Raw genomic sequence first — 20,380 nt, 5'->3', positions numbered from 1 at the left:
GTGTGTGTGAGACTCGGGTGTGTGTGTGTGAGACTCGGGGTGTGTGTGAGACTCGGGGTGTGTGTGTGTTTCAAAGCAACGGTCGCCAAATCATTAGGACGGCGTTCTGCAGTTTTAGCAGCGATTCCTGGTGCGATTTTCAGTGCCCCAGTGTCGACTGTGGGGCGGGAGCCGTGTATCCAGGAGGGCCCCAAAGCAGGGGCATCGCCCTCGGCCACTCCCTCGGGGCTCAGTTTCTGCACCAGTCAGCTCCCGAGCTCCGGTGGGCACCTAGAGCGCACGAACCTCCCGGTTTGATTGGATGACGAATGGGACGAGATAATCCGCGGAGCCTGGAGCTTCCCAGCCCCCGCCTTGAGGGCGACCCCAGTCCAGCGTGAGAATCAGACTGGGAGGGCACTGGGGAGACTGAGGCCAGGAAGAGCGCGTCAGCTGGCATGGGAAGGACGAGAAGACCACTCTGGGGTAGCTGTGTTCCAGGCAGCGTCCCCAGCAAGTGCAAAGGCCCTGAGGCCGAGTCAGGTGTGGGCAGCTGGAGGAACTTGAGCAGAGTCGGAGTTAGGGGGAGGGAGCAGAGACAAAGCTAGCGAGGCCCTCCGGCCAGACCACGGGGACCTCAGGGACCAGGGCTCAAGCTGCCGCCTGCCCTCAGATACTCAGACTTGGTTACCGCATCAGGCCGGAGTAGAAGCCGGACCTGTGCTCTGGGAGGGCCAGCCTCCTGGGCCCGGGGCCTCTTGACAGCACATTCCAGACGCAGCTGCCCACGCGGGCTCGCGCGCTATGATTCCACCGGCTGGGAATGTCTTCCGCAGCGTCCTCGAAAACCTGCCCCGGCCCACTCCGAGATGCCCTGGGGGCCTCGGCCTCAGATCTGACTCACACCTGGGAGTGCCTTCCTGGGCCTGGGGGCTGAATCAGTTGGAGCCGGTCTCCCAAGACCTAGAGACACCCCCTTGACACCCCCCTGCCCCCGTAGCCTGGCCGAGCCGGGAACCCGGGCTGAACGGCAACATTCCGGAATTCTTTGTGTCTCCGTTCCCTCTCCTGTTCCTTGGCGCATCAGATGCCCTCAACCAGCATTTCCCCAAGGGCTGGGCCGGGAACGAGGAGCGAGGAGGTTATTCTTTCCGCTCCCGCTCGACCGTGGCAGGTGTCCCTCCGCACCTGCCTGGCTCTGACTCAGCTCTCTGCCCGCGAAGCTGCGGTCTGAGGGTCTGTCCCACGGCGCTCTCCTCGCCGCGTCTCCTGTTCCGGCTTGAGTCCGTGCACGGCTCTGGTGTTCCACCCCTCATGGTGAGATCACGTTTCCTTGTAAAACGTAAGCAAGAAAAATGGGAATAACACACAAGGCCGGTGGGCAGAGGTACGACTGCATGGGAAGCAGAGCGTCAGAGGATGGGGTTCGGGGGACACTGTGTTGCAGAAGCCGTTTGCTTCCTTCGGGTTCTCACCCAAAACGTTTGGTCCAATTCTTGCCCCGAGATGTTCCCACGAACCTGGGCCGGGCCCGTGTCGACAAAGTCAAGGATCTCTAGAGGGAAGGAGAGGCTGTCGGATCCCTGGGACTGCGGGTGGTCAGCTACACAAACCGGGGCGCCTGGGTGGCATGGTCGGTTTCTGCTCAGGTTGTGATCTCAGGGTCGTGAGACCGAGCCCCACGTCGAACGAGGCCCTGCTCCGTGTGGAGTCGGCTTGAGATCTCTCTCTCCCCCTCCCTGCTCTCTCTCTCTCTCCAAAAATATATAAGTAAATCTTAAAAAACAAAACAAAACTGAATTACCACACACCTAGTGCCTTCAACAAGGGGAATGTATTCTTCCATTTCTGGAAACCAGCCCAGCAGACACCCACCCTCGGTGTCCACTGAAATCAAGGGCTTGCCTGGCCGTGCTCCCGCTAGAAGCTCCCGGCGCAGGGTTGTTCCCGCCATCTCCAGCTTCGGGGGCTCCAGGCACCCCTTGGCTGTGGCTGCGCCCCTCTGGTCCCCACCTCCGTGGTCACGTGGGCTCCTCTGTGTCCGTGTCAAATCTCCCTGTATTTCTCTCTTATAAAGACCCTTGTGACAGTACTTGGGGCCTGCTAGGACAGTTCCTCATCGGGTGATCTGAATTTATTTTTTTTAAAGATTTTATTTATTTATTTGACAGACAGAGATCACAAGTAGGCAGAGAGGCAGGCGGGGGGGGGGGAAGCAGGCTCCCCACTGATAAGAGAGCCCGATGCGGGGCTCGATCCCAGGACCCTGAGATCATGACCTGAGCTGAAGGCAGAGGCTTAACCTGCTGAGCCACCCAGGCGCCCCAGGGTGATCTGAATTTAATTGTACCCAAGACTGCCGATGCTTCCACAGGTGCCTGGGAGGAGAATATGGGCCCGTCTCCGAGGGCCGTTCTTCAGCTGATCGCAGACTAGCCTGCGTTTGTGACGAGGGAGAAGTTAAGGTGTCATGGGGACAGCAAGGGCTGTCTGAGCGCAGGTGGGGGATTGGATCACAGGCTGGCCACACCCGCAGGAGACACGTCCACGTGCTTGGAGATGAGGTGGCAGTGGCTCGGGGGCTCGTTCTAAAATAGCCGCTTACGTAAAATGGTTGCACCTGTGCGTTTCTCGAGGTGTGACGTCACACTGCACATGTCAGGAATACAGCTCGATGTTGCACCCAGCCCCCCGGCACCCATCGCAGCCCCATCGCTGGCTGCCAGCGTGATGCCCCCCATCTTGATGCCTCACGCCAAATTTGGTTTTGCCCATTGAGAACTGCGACAGAAACGACCTCCTGGATGAGACTCGTGCACACTGTTGTTTCCGGGGCACAGTTGCCGCACTATTTACTCAGCCTCCTGCTGACGGAGAGCAAAACGGACGGAACCGGGGATGCAGGTGCAAGGTGCTCGCAGGGACACCACTTTGCCCCCATTACAATGGCTACAGCCAAGACAGTGGGCACTCGCCAGCATCTGGGGACAACAGACATCGGAACCCCGGCGCCCTGCTGGTGGGAGGTGGCTGGGGCAGCCGCCGTGGGAAACAGTCGTGATCACATGGCCCAGCAGCTCTGCTCCTATACATATACACGAGAAAGGTGAAGACACATGTCCACATAAAAACCCGTACAGCCAGGTCCGGGGCAGCACCGTCCACAGCAGCCAGAATAGTGTCCGTTGGCAGAATGTTACAGACAACACGTCCCCCACACGCGGGAGCATCTCTGGCTCCAGCAGGAGTGAGGCCCCCACGTGCCGCCCCAGGGACAGACCGGAGCCCACGATGCACAGGGAGGGAATCAGACACACAAGGCCACACAGGGCTTGAGTCCATGCGTGTGACACGGCCAGACCAGGCTTCTCCACGGACGGGAAGGGAGATCGCAAGGCCCGGGGGCTAGGGGAGTGATGGTTGATGGGATGGGGTTTCCTTTGGGGTGATGGAATGTTTGGGAACTAGATAGAGGTGACAGCTGACAGCCCTGTTCTGAAAACACTGAGTTGTACACTTGTATGGCTGAAATGTGTGGTATGTGAATTTTATTTCAATGAAGCTGCTATTAAATTCCAACAACTCCTGGGGCAGGACAGCTTCCTGGGCGTCCCTGGGCGTGGGTCCCACCCCCATCACACAGATCCCCGAAGATTGTCCTCCTGGAGGGCAGGGTGGGGACACTCCAGGAAGGGAAGACTGAGTTTCTGGCTGGTGGGAATCAGGATGTTGTTCCAAGTTTGTGCATTGCGCTCTCTGCCCAGTGATGCTGTGGATTACCTCATCCCATCCTTCCAGCCTTCTCACCTGGCCCATTTTCCAGAGGTGTCACTGAGGCTTGGGGAGGTGACACAGATACGCAGGATCCCTCAGGGGTTGGCCGCAGGGCTCTGGGGACACCCTCTCCCATCTCAGTCCTGGGGTCCTGCGGCTCGGGCACACCCCATACATGGCCTTCCTGGAACCAGAAGGAAGGATCAGGGAATCCCCAGAGCCACCAGGAAGACATCCTGGCTTCTGGCGAGACCGGCTACCCCTCCAGCACTCCACTGGGCCAGGCTTGTCACCTTGTCTTTGCCCAGGTGCTCTTAAAAGGTGCCATCTGGGGCCCTGCCTGTAGAACTGGGTCTAGGGGAGCAGAGGGGCAGGGACTCAAGTCCTGGGATGTGGCCTGTGTGGGGCCTTGGGGAAGGTGCTGACCCCCTCGGGCCTCAGTCCCCGCACCTATCAATGATGTCTCTCGACTCTGAGTCCATGGGGGTTCACTGTGCTCCTGTCAGGATCCAGGACACGGAGTGGCTCCCTGTGGGGCTTGGGTGTGTCTGTAAATGACAAGCAGGTGTGGGTGGAAAAGGAGCGATCCTCCTTGGACATGCAGCTCTGGAGGATGATGGGGACGGGATGCTGGCCCCAGTCATCGTCCATGCCCTGCCGGCTGGCCACAGACATGCACACATGCGGGTCCGCCGTCAGCCCCCTTCCCGCCTCAGCACCCCATCGCTGCCCCCGCGTAACACCGGTATGCACCACAGTCCCTCTACCCACACGTCCGCCCGTGCCCAGCCCTCAGGGAAGACCCTGAGGGCCTGCCTCCTGGGGAGCAGACAAGGCCCCCCGGGGCATGCCCAGTGCAGAGGCCTGGCTGGCGCAGACACGCAGGCCAGAGCCGCCCACCCCCTGGTCTCTGACTGCTCCCTGTCCCCCTGCCCAGCTTCCTGTCCCTCACAGACCGGACTCTTCGCAGCCCTTCCCCGCGTCTCTCCCTGGAGCTGTCTGTGTCTCTGTCTCCCTCCGTGTCTCTGCGGGCCCGCCTCTCTCACACCCACACCCCCGCAGCCCCTGCAGGCTAAGCCGGTGACTCACGGACACGCACTACCCTCCCCGCCCCGCAAGACAAACACGCGCGGAGGCAGGAGAGTTTTCCCGAATGGGCCCCGCCCCGCATCCTGGCCCCGCCCAGTCGCCTCGTCGCCCCGCCCCCGAGGCTCTGAGCCCGCCCGACGCCCCGCCCACTGGCCTGCCGCCGCCTCTCCACTGGTCGGCTCCTGGCCCACGGCCCCGCCCTGTCTCCCCTGACCCGCCCCCTGCGGCGAAGGCCCCGCCCCCGGACTCCCTATTGGCCCGCGCGGGCTGGCCCGGCAGAGGCGCCCCGCCCCCGCCCCGGCGATGGCCGAGCCGCGGACGCGCGGCGGGGAGGCAGAGCCGGCGGCGATCGGGGCGCGGGGCGATGCGCGGCCGCCTGTGGCTGGGCCTGGTGTGGCTGCTGCTGGCACGGGCGCCCGGCGCCGCGGGGACCCCGGACAGTCCGCGGAGACCACGCAGCTACCCGCACCTGGAGGGCGACGTGCGCTGGCGGCGCCTCTTCTCCTCCACGCACTTCTTCCTGCGCGTGGACACCAGCGGCCGCGTGCAGGGCACCCGCTGGCGCCACGGCGCCGACAGTGAGTTCGGGGAGAGGTGCGGGGCAGACAGGCCGGCGGGAAGGACCAGGGGCAGCAGCGGTGATAAGGACCAGCCGGGTCCTCTGTCCCGTAAGGGTGTGTAGTGTCTGCTGGGGCCTCAGTTTCCCCAGCTGTGCAGTGGGTCCAGCGCCCGCGCTGAGAGGGCTGGGCAGTTGAGGTAAGCGTCGCAGAGGAAGCTCCTAGCGCTGGCCCGGCTCCGCGGCACAGTAGTGGGGGTGGGGACCCCGGGGCCCTTTTGGGGGGGGGGGGGGGAGGGGGGAGATGGCTGCTCCTGGAAGCCCCCACCCCAGGCCCCGGCTGCATAAAGAAGTGGAAGCAGAGCTAGGGTCTGAGCCCTGGACTCCCCACACTGCACATCCAAACTCAGAACTTGCTGGAGTGAGGGACCCCTGTCTTGCTTCCCACACATCATTTTGGTAGATGAGGGACAGAGAGGGAAAATGACCTGCCCAAGGGTCACACTGCTGGGGTCAGGGTGGGGGTGTTGCTGGGGCTCCTTAATGCCCAGAACCTTGTCAAGTTGGAATCACTGTCCCTGACGCCCTGCCCAGCAAACAGTAGGCACTCAATAAGTGTGGAATGTAGGAGGCAAGAGGAGGCAGGGGGGGCAAAGGAGAAGGAGGAGCCCGGGGATTGCTGGGGATCTAGAGCCTCCGTGACCCTGCGGCCCTGTCTTGGTCTGCCCAGAGCTCTGAGGCCCAGACTGGGGATGGCTAATCACTGGCCACTACCTGAATCACCACCATTAGGGCAGGTAATCACCCCCTGCCCTTCCATCTGCTTTCATTGGGCGCCCAAGGCTCTCATTAGGCTCACCGGACAAGGACAACGACAAGGGGACTGGCTGGGCCAGTTCATCGTTGGTGGGCACAGGCAGGCAGGGTGTCTTCAGGCTGGGTGTGGGGCCTGGATCTCCTGGGTGGGTTGGGACAGTCACTGCTTCTCTCTGAGTCTCGGTTTCCCCATCTGGGCAGCAATGGTGGTGACGTGGTTGACAGCTCTGTGGAGGGAGGCTCTTGGAGCTTTTCTCTTTCTTTAATTCTGTGGATATTGATTGGGTACCTATTGTATGCTGTAGTGGGCACAGGGGCACAAAGCAGCGACCAGGACAGCCCACCATCATGGGGCTCCCACAGCAGTGGGTAAAGCGGTTCAACAAGTGAATGACTGATGCAGTAATTTCACGGGTGGCCATGTAGGGAGCAAAGAAAATGAAAACAGGGTGATGTACATGAGATGACGGAGGGGCAGCTTTACCGGAGAAGTCTGGGGGCTCTCCAAGGAGGTGGGCTTGAGTTGATTCTCATGTAGAGAGAAGGAGCTGGGTGCCTGATAGGAGAGAGAGCAGGTACAGAGGCCCCATGTGACATAGGGTGAGCTCCCCATCACCTTAGGCATCCAAGTCCAGACTGAAGACCAGAGGGCAAGGCCTGAACTCCAGAATAGGCCTGGTCATCCCCTGGGTCAGCCTCTCTGGACCACTCCAAGTAGGCAAGTCTTCTCCAGGGTCTCCCATCTGCCACTTCCCAGGCCTCAGGTTCCCCCTCTGGGAAGCAGGCACATCGGCCCCTCCCACCTGGGGTTGTGGGGGACAGTGCTTGGCATATGGGGCTCCTGCAGTGGCAGTGACCACCATGGAGCTGATCATCGCCCTGAGTCCCCCCCCACCGCAGGGCCCATCCTGCTTCAGGCCTTCACACTGGCTTCAGTGTCCTTCCTGCCCCTCCCACCCCCACCCTGGGGTGCTCCTAGCAGGGCCTGTGTGCCCCCTGTGTCAGCACACCCAGCACAAGGCCAAGCTCACGGCAGGGGCTGGGTGAACACGTGAGCGCCAGTGGGAGTGTGCAGGGGAGTGGACGGTGGGCTGCCGGCCCTGAGCCCTGCCCCACCCCCCACCCCCAGGCATCATTGAGATCCGCTCCATCCGCGTGGGCGTCGTGGTCCTCAAGGCTGTGCACACGGGCTTCTACGTGGCCATGAACCGCAGGGGCCGCCTCTACGGGTCGGTGAGTGCAGTGTGAGGGGTATCTGGTGGGTGGGTGTTGGGGGGGAGCAGGGGGTCCGGGCCCGCCTCACACGCCCGACCCCCCGAAGCGGGTCTACACTGCCCACTGCAGGTTCCAGGAGCGCATCGAGGAGAACGGCTACAACACCTACGCCTCACTCCGCTGGCGTCACCGTGGCCGGCCCATGTTCCTGGCACTGGATGGGCAGGGGGCCCCACGGCGTGGCGGCCGGACACAGCGGCACCACCTGTCCACCCACTTCCTGCCCGTCCTGGTCTCCTGAGACCCCAGGTCTGCAGGATGCCTGAGCTGCACAGCCAGGGGCCTGGGGCCGGTGAGGTCCAGGCCGTGGCCAAGCCGGTCTGGTCACTCATCTTCTCCCCAAGCATTCATGGAGTGTGGGCTAGGTGCCAGGCTGGGGGCACTGCAGGTCCCCACGGACATGACCTGACCCCCAGGAGTGCCTGAGTTGGGGGGGAGGTGGACACTGAGCTGAGCAGAGGCCACAGGTATCCAGTCACAAGCTGGGCCACGGAGGCCCATGATGGACATGGCCATGTGTCACCAGAAGGGCTGGGACACGGCCTAGGCAAAGGCTCTGTGATGGGAGCCCATTGGGGTGTCTGAGGCAGGTAGGTTGGGAGAGGCTCGGGCAGAGCAAGGTCTGAGGGCTGGGGGAGAGAGGGCAACATGGACGTGCCACAGGGTAAGAGGTCCCCGTCCTCGTCCCGGGAGCTGGGACATGTCCCCTCCCGCGGCAGAGGGGACCTTGTCAGGGCCCCAAGGTGGGGGTGACTCTGGGTTCCTGAGGGGGCCAGCGTCCTCACCAGGTTCTTACGAGAGGGAGGCAAAGGGCAGAGGTCCCAGAGACGGGCAGACCCCGTGCTGCTGACAGGGAGGATGGAGGGGGACCGCAGGCCAGGAAAGGGCAGGAGTCGGGTCTCCCTGGGGCCCTGGGGAAAGGCGATGAGCCTTCCTTTCTGTATTTCTGAGCCTAGAACTGTCAGGGAATCGGTGTGTGGTGGTCACAGGGCATAGAATGAACACAGAAGCACATGCACACACGCGCGGTCTGAAGCTGCTTGAAGGGCAGCCGCGGCCAGGGCCCCTCCGCTCCTGTGGAGCAGGCGCAGTGGGTCGGGGAGTTGGAGAGGGCACGTGCAGGCCACAGGGGCTCCGTGTCTGCATCCTCCAGGGGCTCAGGGGAACCTGGGGTGGCCGTGCCTGCTGCCCTCCCAGCACCCCTGAGCCCTCACCCCCAGGCTGAGCCCCAGCAGACAGAAAAGGGGCAGAGGGAAGAGCCCAGGTTCAAAGCCCAGCTCTGCAGCCTTGGGCCAGGTGGGTCGGCTCAGGTGTCCCACCCCGGGAGGCAGTCCCTGGGGCGGGATGCAGTCGCCCACCCTCTCAGCAGCCACCTTCCACTTAAAACATGGAGAGTGAAGCCAGGGAGCAGGTGCCAGCCAGGGCGTGCTGACCAGAGGATGTTCGCCGCGGGCGGGGGCGGCCGGGCGGGGGGGGCCGCTGGTCCTCGGTGGCTGGGGCTTCCCAGCAGCTGGGTCCACCCCCAGGGAAGCTCTGTCGTCTTCCAGCAGGGGGGCTGCTGGCGAGCTCGCGGGTCGGGGTCCGCGGCCAGCAGAAGCGCCATAGCTCAGCCCGCCCCCAGCGCCCGCGCAGAAGGAAAACACCAACCACCTGCTTCTCTTTCTAAGTAGGTGTATTTTTAAATAGCTTTCAAGATACACATATTTTTTTCCTTTAAAAAACGTCTGTCGGAGCAGTTTTGTTCTTGTTTTGCTGGTCATCCCGTGGTCCCGAGCCCCCTGCGCCTGGGCCGGGGATACCCGGGCTGGGGACTGGCAGCCTGTCCGGGCATCACAGAGACCCCGGCCTCACGGTTCCACCCGGTCTTTCCAGAGATCATGCACGGCCGCGTGTGAGCTCAAACGTCCGTTTATTTCAAAGCGGTAATAATTTAAAATTATAAAAACCTTTCCGCCGCTGCTGTGTGGAGGGTGAGGTTAGAGACAGATGGGTAGGGGAGCTGGGGACGCCCCCAGGGGTGCCGTGTGCCCAGGCCCCTGTGCCAGATGCCAGCCTGGAGGCGGCGGTCCTCCGAGTCTCTGCCCACGGCGGGGGGGGGGGCGGTGTGGGAGCCAAGGCAGATGGGGCAACTCCAGGCTCCGGCTCCGTGGTGCCCCCCGCCCACCGCCCCACAGGGCCCGGTGTGGGTGGGGTCCTGTGCTCACTGTGGGGGCCGCCGGAGGGAGGCGGGGGCTCAGCAGTTGCCGGCTGGGTTTTCGTTGCTCGGCGAGCTGGAGGACGAGGAGGACGAGGACGACGAGAAGCTCACGCCGGTCAGGCCTGGGGGGTTGGTGGCCGTGTTCTGTCCCGTGAGACTTTTCCGGCACACAGGGCAGCTGTCGTGCTTTGTGGGGACACGGGGGGAGGGTCAGAGGCGCAGCGCCCGGGGGCCCCCCACGGCCGCGGCCCGCGCTCACCTGCTGCAGCCAGGGCACGATGCAGCCGTCGTGGAAGAGATGACTGCAGGGCAGCTGCCGCACCCGCTCCCCCAACCCGTAGTCGTCCTTGCACACGGGGCACTCCAGCCCGGAGCCTGCGGGACAGGAGCCCGTGAGTGCCCCGCGGGGCACTGCTGGGAAAGGGAAAGCCGCCCAGCGGCCGAGAGCTACGCACCTACATGTTCCTCAGTGACGGGGACGGTGGGGAGGGCCTGGATCTTCTCTTTGTCTGCAGGCGGGGGGCCTGTGTTTTCAAACTGATTGAGGAGCTGAAAGACAAGAGGCCAGAGTGCCGGGAGCTCGGCAGGCAGGCGCGGCCCCTCGCCCCGCAGGGCTCTGAAATGCAAGGCTGGGTTACCTGCAAAAGCACCAAGGCTGTGTTTTTCCAGGTCCCTGGCCACCCCAACAAAGCTGAGCCCCACGCTCCTCCCCACCCGTCTGCGCATCCAGTCAGGGTCACTTTGCACCCAGGGTGACCCCTCCCAGCACCGGGGATCCCGCCCAGGCACTGGATCCTGCCCTGGCCAAGCGCCACAGCCTCCCCAGTGCGAGCCCTCACGAGGCCTGCCAGGGTCACGGGGACCACCCCATCCCAAGGACAGCTCAGGACACTGTGGAGGTCCACGTGGGGCACCCCAGCCCCAGGATGGGAGTTATGGAGAACTGGGGAGCAGGGCATCCACACCAGGGACCCTTTCATCCTCTGGTAGCCTCGTCCTCAGCAGAAGGAAAGATGGTGACACCCGGTGCCCACCTCGGGCACCGCACCCTGTACCTGCGTGATGATGGCATCCAGGCCGTTGGCCCCCCAGGCGTAGTCCATCGGGTTTGAGTGCAGGACGCCCCTGGGCAGAGAGGTCTGGGGTTCAAGTGGCAGAGGGGCCGGGCAGGGCGCTAGGGGACCCGCCCACCTACTCACCAAGGGCCCAGGCCCAGGCTGGGGATGCTGGCCGGGGTGATGATGCCGTTAACCAGCTGCTGGATGATCCTGGAACAGAGCAGGAAGCCAGCCGGCACTCAGCGCCCACCCCCCACCCGGAGGCCCGTGCAGCATCTGTGAGCACCAACCACACCTGCTCCCCACGTGACACCCGGGGCACATCCCCGAGGTCCCCGTTCACAGCAGCCCCGAAACATGCCGGCTGAGGTGGCAGCGAAGCCCGGGCCTGGGGGAGCCGGGCAGCTCCCAGACGCCGGACACCAGGCTGTGTCCCGGGCTGGATTCCAACAGAGCAGAGCACGCCAGGGCTGCCCGCGCAACTGAGCCCATCTTAAGTGACACAACACGGGTCCGCGTTGGACCAAGTCCCCACTAGGAATCTGCCCAAGAAGCCTGGCCCGCCGAGGAATGTTCTCTTTTTAGCCCCATCCTTCAGAACACGCCTCAGCTAAAAAGGAAGCCGCCCTGGTGCTGACCCCGCACGGAGGTAGCTCCAGGCTCCGCTGAGGAGCAGGGACGCCAGAAACCGCCCTGGGAGATGAGGACCCGAGTGGAAACCAGTTGTGTCTAACCAGATGGGCATCCGGGCAGGGGGCGTGTGGGAGAGGCAGGGACCCCATCAGAAGGATGGGGGCACCAAGGGGACAAAGGGCCTTTGGTGCTGTCCAGTTCTCGCCCGTCCTCAGGCCCTTGGGCCACACTTCCGGGTCCCCGTCTGCACCCCATCAGCAGGGTGGGGCGAGGCAAAATCTGCCTGGACGTGCTGGGGACCGCCCTGCCCAGAGGTCAGCCCCAGAGCTAGCATCCACCCCTCTGTGCCCACAGAACCTTCCAGAAGGGCAGATGGTCGGTCCGCCTGAGCTGGGACGGGGCAGGCCTCAAGACTCCCCCGAGCATCCCACCCGCCGGCTACCCCCAGGCGCCTCACCCTTCCAGCGTGGGGACGCCTTCGTGCCGGCCGGTAGCCCGCCGTGCAGTGAGGCGGGCGCGGGGCTGCCGGGCGCCATACCGGTGCCGGGAGTGCTGCTCTCTCTCCCGCCGGCTCTCAGGGTCCCTGCCCTCATCGGCCTGCACCCCGGGGGGGAACGTGGGGATCTCGAAGCTGTCGTCAAAGATGCCGAAAGCAAACTGGCCGTAGCCCTGCGGCAGCGTGAACAGGTGCTGGTCCACGTTCTGCGGGGGAAGGGCCGTGGTCACAGGCCAGGACCCTGAGCTGCCACCTGGGAGCCCAGGCGTCCTCCATGCACCGTGGGGTGTTGCCCGGACCCGGGGCTCTGGGGGATGGGGACATGCCGGGGGACCCTGGCGTGTGTGGGAGGAGGGCAGAAGGTCAGGCCCGGCGGTCAAGGGTCAGGCGGGGGGACACTCCTGCGCAGTGAGGGGAGGGCTGGGTGGCTGCCTGCAGGAAAGGCGCACAACCTGGGGCTGGACTCACCTCAAATGACGGCCTGCTCTGGTCTGGGGGGGCCGTGGAGGGGGCAGACCCATTTTCTGTACTCCTGGGAGGACGAGGGCAAAGTCAGCACCGGGGGTGTCCCACCGGGACTCAGGGCCACGATGCCCCTCTGAAGCCCTGCCCGTGCCCCGGGTCAGGAAGCAGAGGCTGACTCCCCAACACCCCCGCCCGCCTGCCGTGGCCCGTCCAGGCTCTGCCCGCCCAGAACAGAACCAGCACTCGGAGCGGCACCCCGTGTCCCAGCCACAACCCCGCCCGCACCCCGAGGGGCCTGGTCCGGCCAGTGTCACCTGGTTTCTTCCGGAAGCTCCTCGATAAAGCCAGACTCGCATCTGGGGCAGATGTAATCCTGCAGGGAGAGAGCAGGTGAGCGCTGTCTCGGGGCCCCTGCCCCAGGCTGAACTAGCGGGACCCCCCACCTCTAGCCGTGGCACACAGCAGAAGCTCCAGGCACACCTGGGAAACTGCCCCAGGCCAGCATCAGAACTGGCAGAAGCCCTGCCGGGTGGCCCTGGCGAGGGCATGAGCACAGACCTCCATCAGCCACAGCGACGACCTCTGTGTCTCCATGACTAGTGACCCCTGGACCTGCTGCCCCTGGTGCCAGTGAGGCCCGGGCTCCCAGGTCACCTCCCTGTCATCCCACAGTCCATCGGCCCATGCTCCTCAGGATCACAGAAGTCATTTCAGGGTCTCCACTCACCCACACCAGCTGTTAAAGGCTCTGACAAGGCCTGTAGCAGGCCAGCTGCTGTGGGCCCACTGAGCAGCTCCCGACTTAGACAGACAGAAAACATTCTGTGAGCACCTCTCCCCACCACGTGCACACAGAGACCCCTGTACCAAGCTCTGGAAGGGTTGCAGGAGTGACCGTTAGGGCCCCAGGACTATGGAGGCCTCAACAGTCCAAGTTCCAGGATGGGGGCCACCTAAGGTGGGAAGTGCCACCAGGGACAAGGACCAGCCTGTGGCACCCATAGTGGCATTTCTGGAACATTCTAGCAGCCCCCACACGGAGCCCATGACCCCATTCCCACTGGCACGCCCCCTTCCCACCTCTGGCCCATGGGTGCTGTCGTGACTGGACAGTGGGGGACTGGCCCCAGAGGAGCCATGGGCACAGGCGGGAGTGCCAGGCCCCTCTGTCAGGGCCGTGGGTGCAACCACAGCACAGGCCACACCAAAAGCAAAGGGGGCCCCAAAGGACAGTGTCTGAGCCAGATGGAAAGAAGCTGCACAGGCCACAGGAGCCAGTGTCCAGGACTCACACAAACCCTAACAATTCAACAACAACCACAAACCACCCAGTGCAAAAATGGCCGAAGAACCAAAACAGGCAGCTCTCCAAGGACACAAGGAGGGCAGGACGCCGGCAGAAGGACGCTCACACCGTCGGGAGCAGGGAAATGCGAACCAGAGCCGGGGAGACGCCACGTCACGGCCCCCCGGACAGCCCGACCCCGACACGCAGTGACAAGTGCCGGCCAGGACGTGCAGACGTCGGAGCCGGCCGCCACGCAGGCGGGGACGTGACACAGGACAGTCTCTTCGGAAACAGTCCCGCAGCTCCTCGGACAGTTGCACACGGAGTCACCCGACGACCCTGCGGGTCCACGGCCGCGTACACGGCCGAACACACGGAAACACACGTCCCACCAAACCCTAAGTGCACGTCCACAGCAACACGCCTCACGGCAGCCAAAAGGTGCTGACAAGCAGTGTCCCCAGACAGGGGGATGTGGCCCACCCACGTGCGGGCACGTCCCCGGCCCCAGCGGGAGTGAGGCCCCCATGCGCTGCCCTGGGGACAGACCCCGGAGCCCACAACACGCAGGGAGGGAACCAGACACAGGAGGCCGCACGGGGTGTGAGTCCACGCGCGTGACACGTCCAGACCAGGCTCCTCCACGGGTGGGAAGGGGACTCGTGGGGGCTGAGGGGCTGGGGGAGGGGATGGCTGATGGGGACGGGGTTTCCTCGGGGCTGATGGAAAGTTCTGGGACTGGATGAGGTGGTGGGTACGGGGCTCCTGAGCACACAAGAAACACCGGAGAGCACGCCGTGAGCAGGTGGGTCGTATGTCAACAAAGCCGTGAGGAGGAGCACTCATGACAGGGACGTGGGGTCACGGGGCAGCTTGTGGCACAGGGAGCGAGCAGCCCTCAGGGCGCGGGTTCTCACTGCCTGGCAGAGCCTCTAGGGGAGGGAGGGTTAGCACCAGGCGGCTGTGGCTGCAGGTGTCTGCGGCTGGCCTCGGTTAGCACGCCCGGACCCAAACCACAGCTCGGCATGGCCATGTCACAGACAGTACCGGGCGTCACCCAGGGCTGCTTCGGCTCAGGGTCGGCAGGAAGGTCCAGGCTCTCCCTGTTCCCTGCTGCAGCCCTCCCGCCCCACACCTGCCCTCCGGAGAGACGGAAACCAGACCTGTGCCCGCCGCCACCAGGTGCCACGGCAGGGCTAGGGAGGGCCTTCGTGGGAAGCTGCCGCCCCTCCCATCCGAGCACGGCCGCTCCCAGCCTCCATGTCCGCCCCCCGCCTGACCCCTCCCGGCCAGCCTCGGAGTGTCAGCGGCCTCAGCCCGAACCGCGCAGCCCGACCCGCTGCAAAACAGGCCGCCTCTCCTCCCGCCATGAGGCTTGGGGCCGCTCCTGAGCGTCCCGGGGAGCACAAGCTCCTCACCCCACTCTCTGCTCTCCACTCTGCCCTGTGGTCCGCTCAGGACAGGCCAGCCCGGCCGCTCCCGCTGCCCTGCCCCCACCAGTCCACCTCCGCCTGCCCTCTCTTCTCACGGCCTGGCCTGCACGCCGTCCCCTTTGTCAGTGTTCTTCCCGGATAGCTACCTGGCTTGCCCCCGCTCGAAGTCGGGTCTCTGCTCAAACGTCACCTCCTGGCTGCAAGCCTCGGTCTCCCCACCTGTAAATGGAGGATGGCCTCAACCCTAGGGCTCTGAGATCCAGCAGCCACTGAGGACCAGAGAACTAGGGCTCAGCTGCTGGCCGTGGTCAGGGCCCTGCCTCAGCGCTCTCCAGCCCCGCGCAAGCCCCATGGCGGAATCCAGGTTGGCCTGCCTAAGCCGTGGGCCCCCTAAGATGTCAGGCAGGACTCCAGCCTCTGCCTGTATGCAGTGAGGAAGGGACCAGGTCTGGGGGTGTCCCAGTGCTCTCCTCCTCCAAGGGCACACCCCAGAGATTTTTGTTCATCCTGAGTAGCCAACAGTAGACGCCTGCAACCCAGCAAGGACACCCTGGATGGAGTGCTTTGCCGCCATGGGGCAGAGCCTGCCCCTCCAGCCTGGGTCCAGGGGGTGGCAGCCCCAGGCTCCCAGCCCTCACCTGTGAGCACCTGTCTCTAACCCATGGCTCCTCTCGGTGAAGTAGTGACCTCTCCCCCTCGGAGGAGGGCACCACCCCAGCATCATCACCAACAGCGGTGGCCAGAGCACCGAGGACAGGACGGACACTCAATCCACAGAGCGCCTTGCTCCTGTGCTCAGCCCCCACGTGCCTAGGAGGTGCGACTCAGCCCCTCCTCAGTGACAAGGAGGACACGCGGGCGCAGACACGGGACTGACCTGCTCAGGTAGCCCAGGTCAGCTGGGACAGCCCTCGGGAACAGGCACCGGCCTCATTTACGACCTCCTTCACAGCATGGCCAGGCAAGGCCCCACAGGACGGTCTGCTCTAGGGTGACGCTGGGCTCTGTGGGCCGGGCCCCTCATGGCCCCCTGCAGGAGCCACAACTCCGACTGCAGTGCAGACGCACCACAGGGACACAGACTCAGGCCCAAACACAGCCGTGATGGGCCTCCCACGCCCCTGCAGCCCCGTGTCCCAGCCTGTGCCCCACCAGCCCACGGACCTCAGGAGCCACCTGCTGCCCCACGCAGCTGTTCTCAGCAGTCACTGGGCAGAGGGACCTGCCCAGACCCCATAGGAAAGGAGACCCTGCCCCTCACCACTCCCCAACCCCCCTGCCCTTTCTTCTCGCGGTCTAAGCAGCAACCACCACGTCCCACGTCCACACTCCATCTGCTCCTGAGCATCTGTGAGCGCCGTGCACACCGCTGGACGCCTGGGTGCAGAGCCATACCACGACCCGGCCGTGGATGAAGCCTGCTGTGAGCCGAAGATGTGCACACACGGCCCAGCACTCGCTTCCCCCCAGGGGTCCCCATTCCCACCTTCCTCCGCCTTCCCAGGGTGCTTCAGACTCCACGGCTAGCCGGGAGCCCATATGACAGGATACATGTGCCCACTGTGCTGGGGGTGTCCCCTCGCTTCAGCTGCCACATGGCTCAGAGGCCTGGGGTGCCCTAGGGCACGGCTCACCCCGGCACCCAGCCACCTCCTTGGGGCTCAGCCTGCTTCCGCCCCTGCTGACTTCAGAGCCTGAGCAAACATTAGCCCTCTTCGGGGCTGCAGGGTGGGGTCCACGCTCCCCGGGATGGGGGCAGCCCACATGTCAGGGCTCCCTAGGCATCCCCGGTGCCCGACGTCCACTCCATGCTCCGTGCGTCCAGCAAGCCACTGGAGTCCGTTCCACCCTTAACCTCCCCAGGGCCCCGGTTTCTGGAGCTGCAAATGGACAGCTCACCATGGGCAGGGCCCAACACGGCTGTCAGCTGGCCAGAGGGCCCAGAACGAGGCCACATGGTGCCCGGGAGGCAGGCCCAGCCCCAGGGCTCTGTGGGGAGGACTCCACTCATTCTGCTTAAAGCTGAAGGCCAGGATGTCTCCAGGCCCCTCCAGGAGCAAGGGCAGTGGATGTGTGAAGAGAGTGAGGGCAGGCTGGCTCTCCTCGCCCCAGCACCCCTCCAGGCCCGGTCTCCGTCTGAGCACGCACCCAGGACATCTCTGAGAAGGAAAGCAGTCACCATCAACGTGACAGGTGGAAAGAGGGCCATCTTAAGGCACCACCTGCAACAGGGAGCTCAGGGAGTGAGGACCCCAAGCTGCCACCTGCTCTGTCCACCCGGTGGGACTTCCCGGAAGCCCTACAGATGCCGGGCACAGCCAGGCTCTGCCCTCAGAGGCGCCACGTCCACAGCCCTGCAATCACGTCCAACCAAGCCGGCACCCCTGCTGCATCCCGAGCGCGGCCGTCTCCTGGGAAGGATCGAGTCCAGGCTTGTGCGCCAGCCTCGGAGGCCTTCAAGCCAGCCAGCCTGTCTGGTTCCTGCTCCCACATGCCCTGCCCCAGTGAGGCCGCCAGCCTGTCCCTGTGCACCCCGCGGGTCAGGGCCGGCACTCCTCCACACACACATGCTTCCACTGGACCCCACGGAGCGGACACGGGTTAGCTCCTCAAACCTGTCTCACAGGCCAGGAAACAGAGGTCCAGGGAGTGGAGAGCCTTGCCCAGAGCCACATGGTGGAGACATGGCACAGCTGGGGGCGACCTCAGCCTGATCTTGTAGAGAAGTCCCTGAAAGCAAGCACTGTCTCAGGGCCTCTGGAGGGACCTCAGTGGTGACAAAAATCCAAGGTAGGAACTGCACAAAAGCCAGCCCCAGTGCCCTGCAGCACGCGAACCCCAGGGCCACCTTCCCCTGCTACCACGTCGACGGAGCCTGTGTTTCCGCCCCCTGCGTGCCCCCTTTGGATCAACGGCCGGTCTCCTGAGCCGCGTGGAACCCTACCCCAGGCCCACGAGCAGGCACACTCCTCACTGCTACTGGCTGTTACAGGACCTACCAGCGTCCTAACCAAACACCTGCCAATCACGTATCCAACACGGCCTCTCTGCCCAGCCTGTGAACTCTGAGGACAAAGGCCAAGGATATCTCCACATCACTGGATTCCGTGCTAAGGAAGGTCCTCACCAGCCTGGTGACAACTACAAAAGGTCAGGGTCCTCCAGGTCCAAGGCCACAGGGCGAGGCAGTGGCCACACCTGGCCAGGACCCAGGCCCTGTGTTGGCCCCAGGGGAGAGAGGCCCAGAGCGGACAGCTGTGCAGACCGCCCGGCCCCAGCACAAAGCAGGCCACTGTGGGGGACGCCCGAGACCCAGGGCCGTCGCGGGGCTCAGACCAGCTGCAAGGGGCTGTATGCCATTAGGCTAGGCTGGCAAGCTGTCAGGGGACCAGCGCCTTCCCGCCCTGGTGGAGAAAGACGCCGAGCCAAAGAGGCAGAAGCGGGACTTCCAGGAGGGGCGGGAGTAGGGCAGGTCTCAGCTCCCCCAGCAGGTGCTCACACATCTGAGGTTTCCTTTTATTCCTCCTTCTCCCGAGGAAGAGGGAGACCCTCGTCTCTGGAAGCCACACCTCCCTACCTTTCCCAGGCTCGGGGGCGCAGACACTGCTCTCCGCTCCAAACCCCGACTTTAGCCCACTTTCCTCCTCTGTGGCTGGGATGACGCGGACAGACGCCTCCCCCTGGCCCCCTCTTCCTAGGGGTGCCCACAGCTGGAAAGGCAGACCCCAGTCTGCCTCTGATATGGGAACAGCCTCCACCCACCAGCCAGACAACTGTGGGGGCACCCTGGCCGGAGCAGAAGTGTGAGGAGAGCCCGGAGAGGTGCTCAGTAAGTCCTGACACCGATCCCACACCTCCCTCTGCCTGCCCAGCGGGATCGGCCCAGGAGCAAACGTCAGGGCCACCGCTGGCCTGAGCTTCCCAGGGTTTCACCTTCCGCACCTTCCAAGGAGGAGAGGGTCGGACCAGACCGCCGCTTTCCCTGCCAGCCTGGGGCAGGGGGACACGGGTCCCACTCTGGACCTCCGGGATGAGGAGCCTGGGAAACTGTACCTTTAACAAGCAGCCCCTGCCGCACCACGCGGTTTGGGAAACGTGGGCCTAAATGAGCAGAAAGCAACACCTGGCCACAGGCCGGCCTCAGCGCCCCCCCCCCCCCCCCCCCCCAGGGAAGCCCAAAAACGCAGGCCCGGGGCACCAAGAGCCGCCCGGGGCAGCTGTCAGGCCGGGCCCAGGTCCACCGCCTTCCCGTCCATTCGCGACCACGGGAAAGCGGGAAGGAAGGCTCCAGCTGGCGGCCCGCAGCCAGGCGCCCGCAGCGCCGACCACGCGCTCCGGGAACGGCCCCCGGGGCCCCCCACCTCTCTCCTGCTGGGCGACGCGCCGAGCGCAGGTCACGCGGCCTCCGCGGGCCTCAGTTTCCCCAGCAGGGACCGAGGGGCCTGCCGGGGCGGGAGGCCGCGCATCTGGGGTCATCCGCACCGCGGCGCCCCCGGCGGCGGACCCCGCCTCCGGGCCCTCCGCAGAGACCAGGGCCGACGCCTCCCGGGCCTCAGTTTCCCCGTCGGAGCCCGCTCGCCTCAGGCCGAGAGCAAGCGCTCCCGCCCGCCGCCCCGGCCCGGGCCTCACCGGCAGGCGCGGCACGATCTCGACCGAGCAGCAGTGGCAGAAGTACCGTCCGGGGTGCGGCGACGCCTCGGCCATGGCCACTGCCGCCTCCTCCGCGCCGCCCGCCCCCCGCGCGGCGCCCGCCGCCGGCCGTTTGCTGCTCCCTTGCCGGCCGACGCGCCCGCGCACGCTCACGCAAGGCACGCAAGGCACGCACGGCGTGGGGTGGAGAGCGCGCGGGAGCGAAGCTGGCGGCGCGCGCGGCAGGCGCCGGCCCGGGCAACGGGAGCCGCCGAGGGACAAACTCAGCGCGGGCGCCTTTCGCGCGGGGTTTCGGGAGGGGTGGGGGGGTCCGGGCCTGGACGACCAGGGGCGGGGGCCCGGGAGGGGCGGGGGCCGAGTCTCCCTGGCAACCCGGATCGGGGAGCGGCTGGGGGCGAGGCCCGGCTGTAAGCGGCGAGGAGGCCAAGGGGCGGGCGGTGCCTGGGGTGGGGTCGAGCCCCTGCTCTCCTCCGGAACAGGCTGTCGCTTTCACTTCCCTCGTGGTGTCTCCCACCGCCGCGCCCGCCCTTCTGTCCCCTCACCGTGCTCGCTGGTGCGGGGTGCCGGGCGCGCTCTCACCTCCGGCCCTTTGCACTGGCTGTGCCCCTTGGCCGGTGCACCCCACACACCAGCGTGGCTTTCTTCTCGCTTTTCTCCAGCCTTTGCTCAAA

The 20,380-nt window shown here is 64.9% G+C and overlaps 2 protein-coding genes across 4 annotated transcripts; one reads left to right on the top strand and one right to left on the bottom strand.

Annotated features, from left to right (window-relative positions):
• Positions 1 to 5,206: 5,206 nt before the first annotated feature.
• On the top strand, positions 5,207 to 7,730 carry LOC111161630 (fibroblast growth factor 22). The gene is made up of 3 exons (XM_022525391.1): positions 5,207 to 5,420; positions 7,344 to 7,447; positions 7,536 to 7,730. The coding sequence occupies exons 1-3, from the start codon at positions 5,207 to 5,209 to the stop codon at positions 7,728 to 7,730; spliced, it is 513 nt and encodes a 170-aa protein (XP_022381099.1).
• Positions 7,731 to 9,379: 1,649 nt separating this feature from the next.
• Positions 9,380 to 19,839, bottom strand: LOC111161828 (ring finger protein 126). 3 transcript variants are annotated; one of them, XM_022525820.1, is made up of 9 exons: positions 15,206 to 16,617; positions 12,653 to 12,711; positions 12,342 to 12,405; positions 11,835 to 12,079; positions 10,886 to 10,954; positions 10,742 to 10,811; positions 10,146 to 10,235; positions 9,946 to 10,061; positions 9,380 to 9,872 (listed from the first exon to the last, which is right to left on the bottom strand). In XM_022525820.1, exons 3-9 carry the CDS (start codon positions 12,392 to 12,394, stop codon positions 9,466 to 9,468), a joined length of 1,050 nt encoding a protein of 349 aa, XP_022381528.1. In that variant the 5' UTR covers positions 12,395 to 12,405; positions 12,653 to 12,711; positions 15,206 to 16,617; the 3' UTR covers positions 9,380 to 9,465. The 3 variants fall into 3 exon arrangements, with proteins under 3 accessions (XP_022381528.1, XP_022381529.1, XP_022381530.1); XM_022525821.1 differs by lacking the exon at positions 15,206 to 16,617 and adding an exon at positions 19,689 to 19,839 and having other exon boundaries at positions 9,649 to 9,872; positions 10,142 to 10,235; XM_022525822.1 differs by lacking the exon at positions 15,206 to 16,617 and adding an exon at positions 19,689 to 19,839 and having other exon boundaries at positions 9,655 to 9,872.
• Between the last annotated feature and the right edge of the window lie 541 nt (positions 19,840 to 20,380).

The sequence above is a fragment of the Enhydra lutris genome, unplaced genomic scaffold, assembly GCF_002288905.1.
Source record: "Enhydra lutris kenyoni isolate GAN:26980312 unplaced genomic scaffold, ASM228890v2 scaffoldscaffold86, whole genome shotgun sequence".
Classification (NCBI taxonomy): Eukaryota; Metazoa; Chordata; class Mammalia; order Carnivora; family Mustelidae; genus Enhydra; species Enhydra lutris.
The sequence above is the reverse complement of the archived record's forward strand: the minus strand, read 5'-3'. Positions and strand labels throughout refer to the sequence as shown.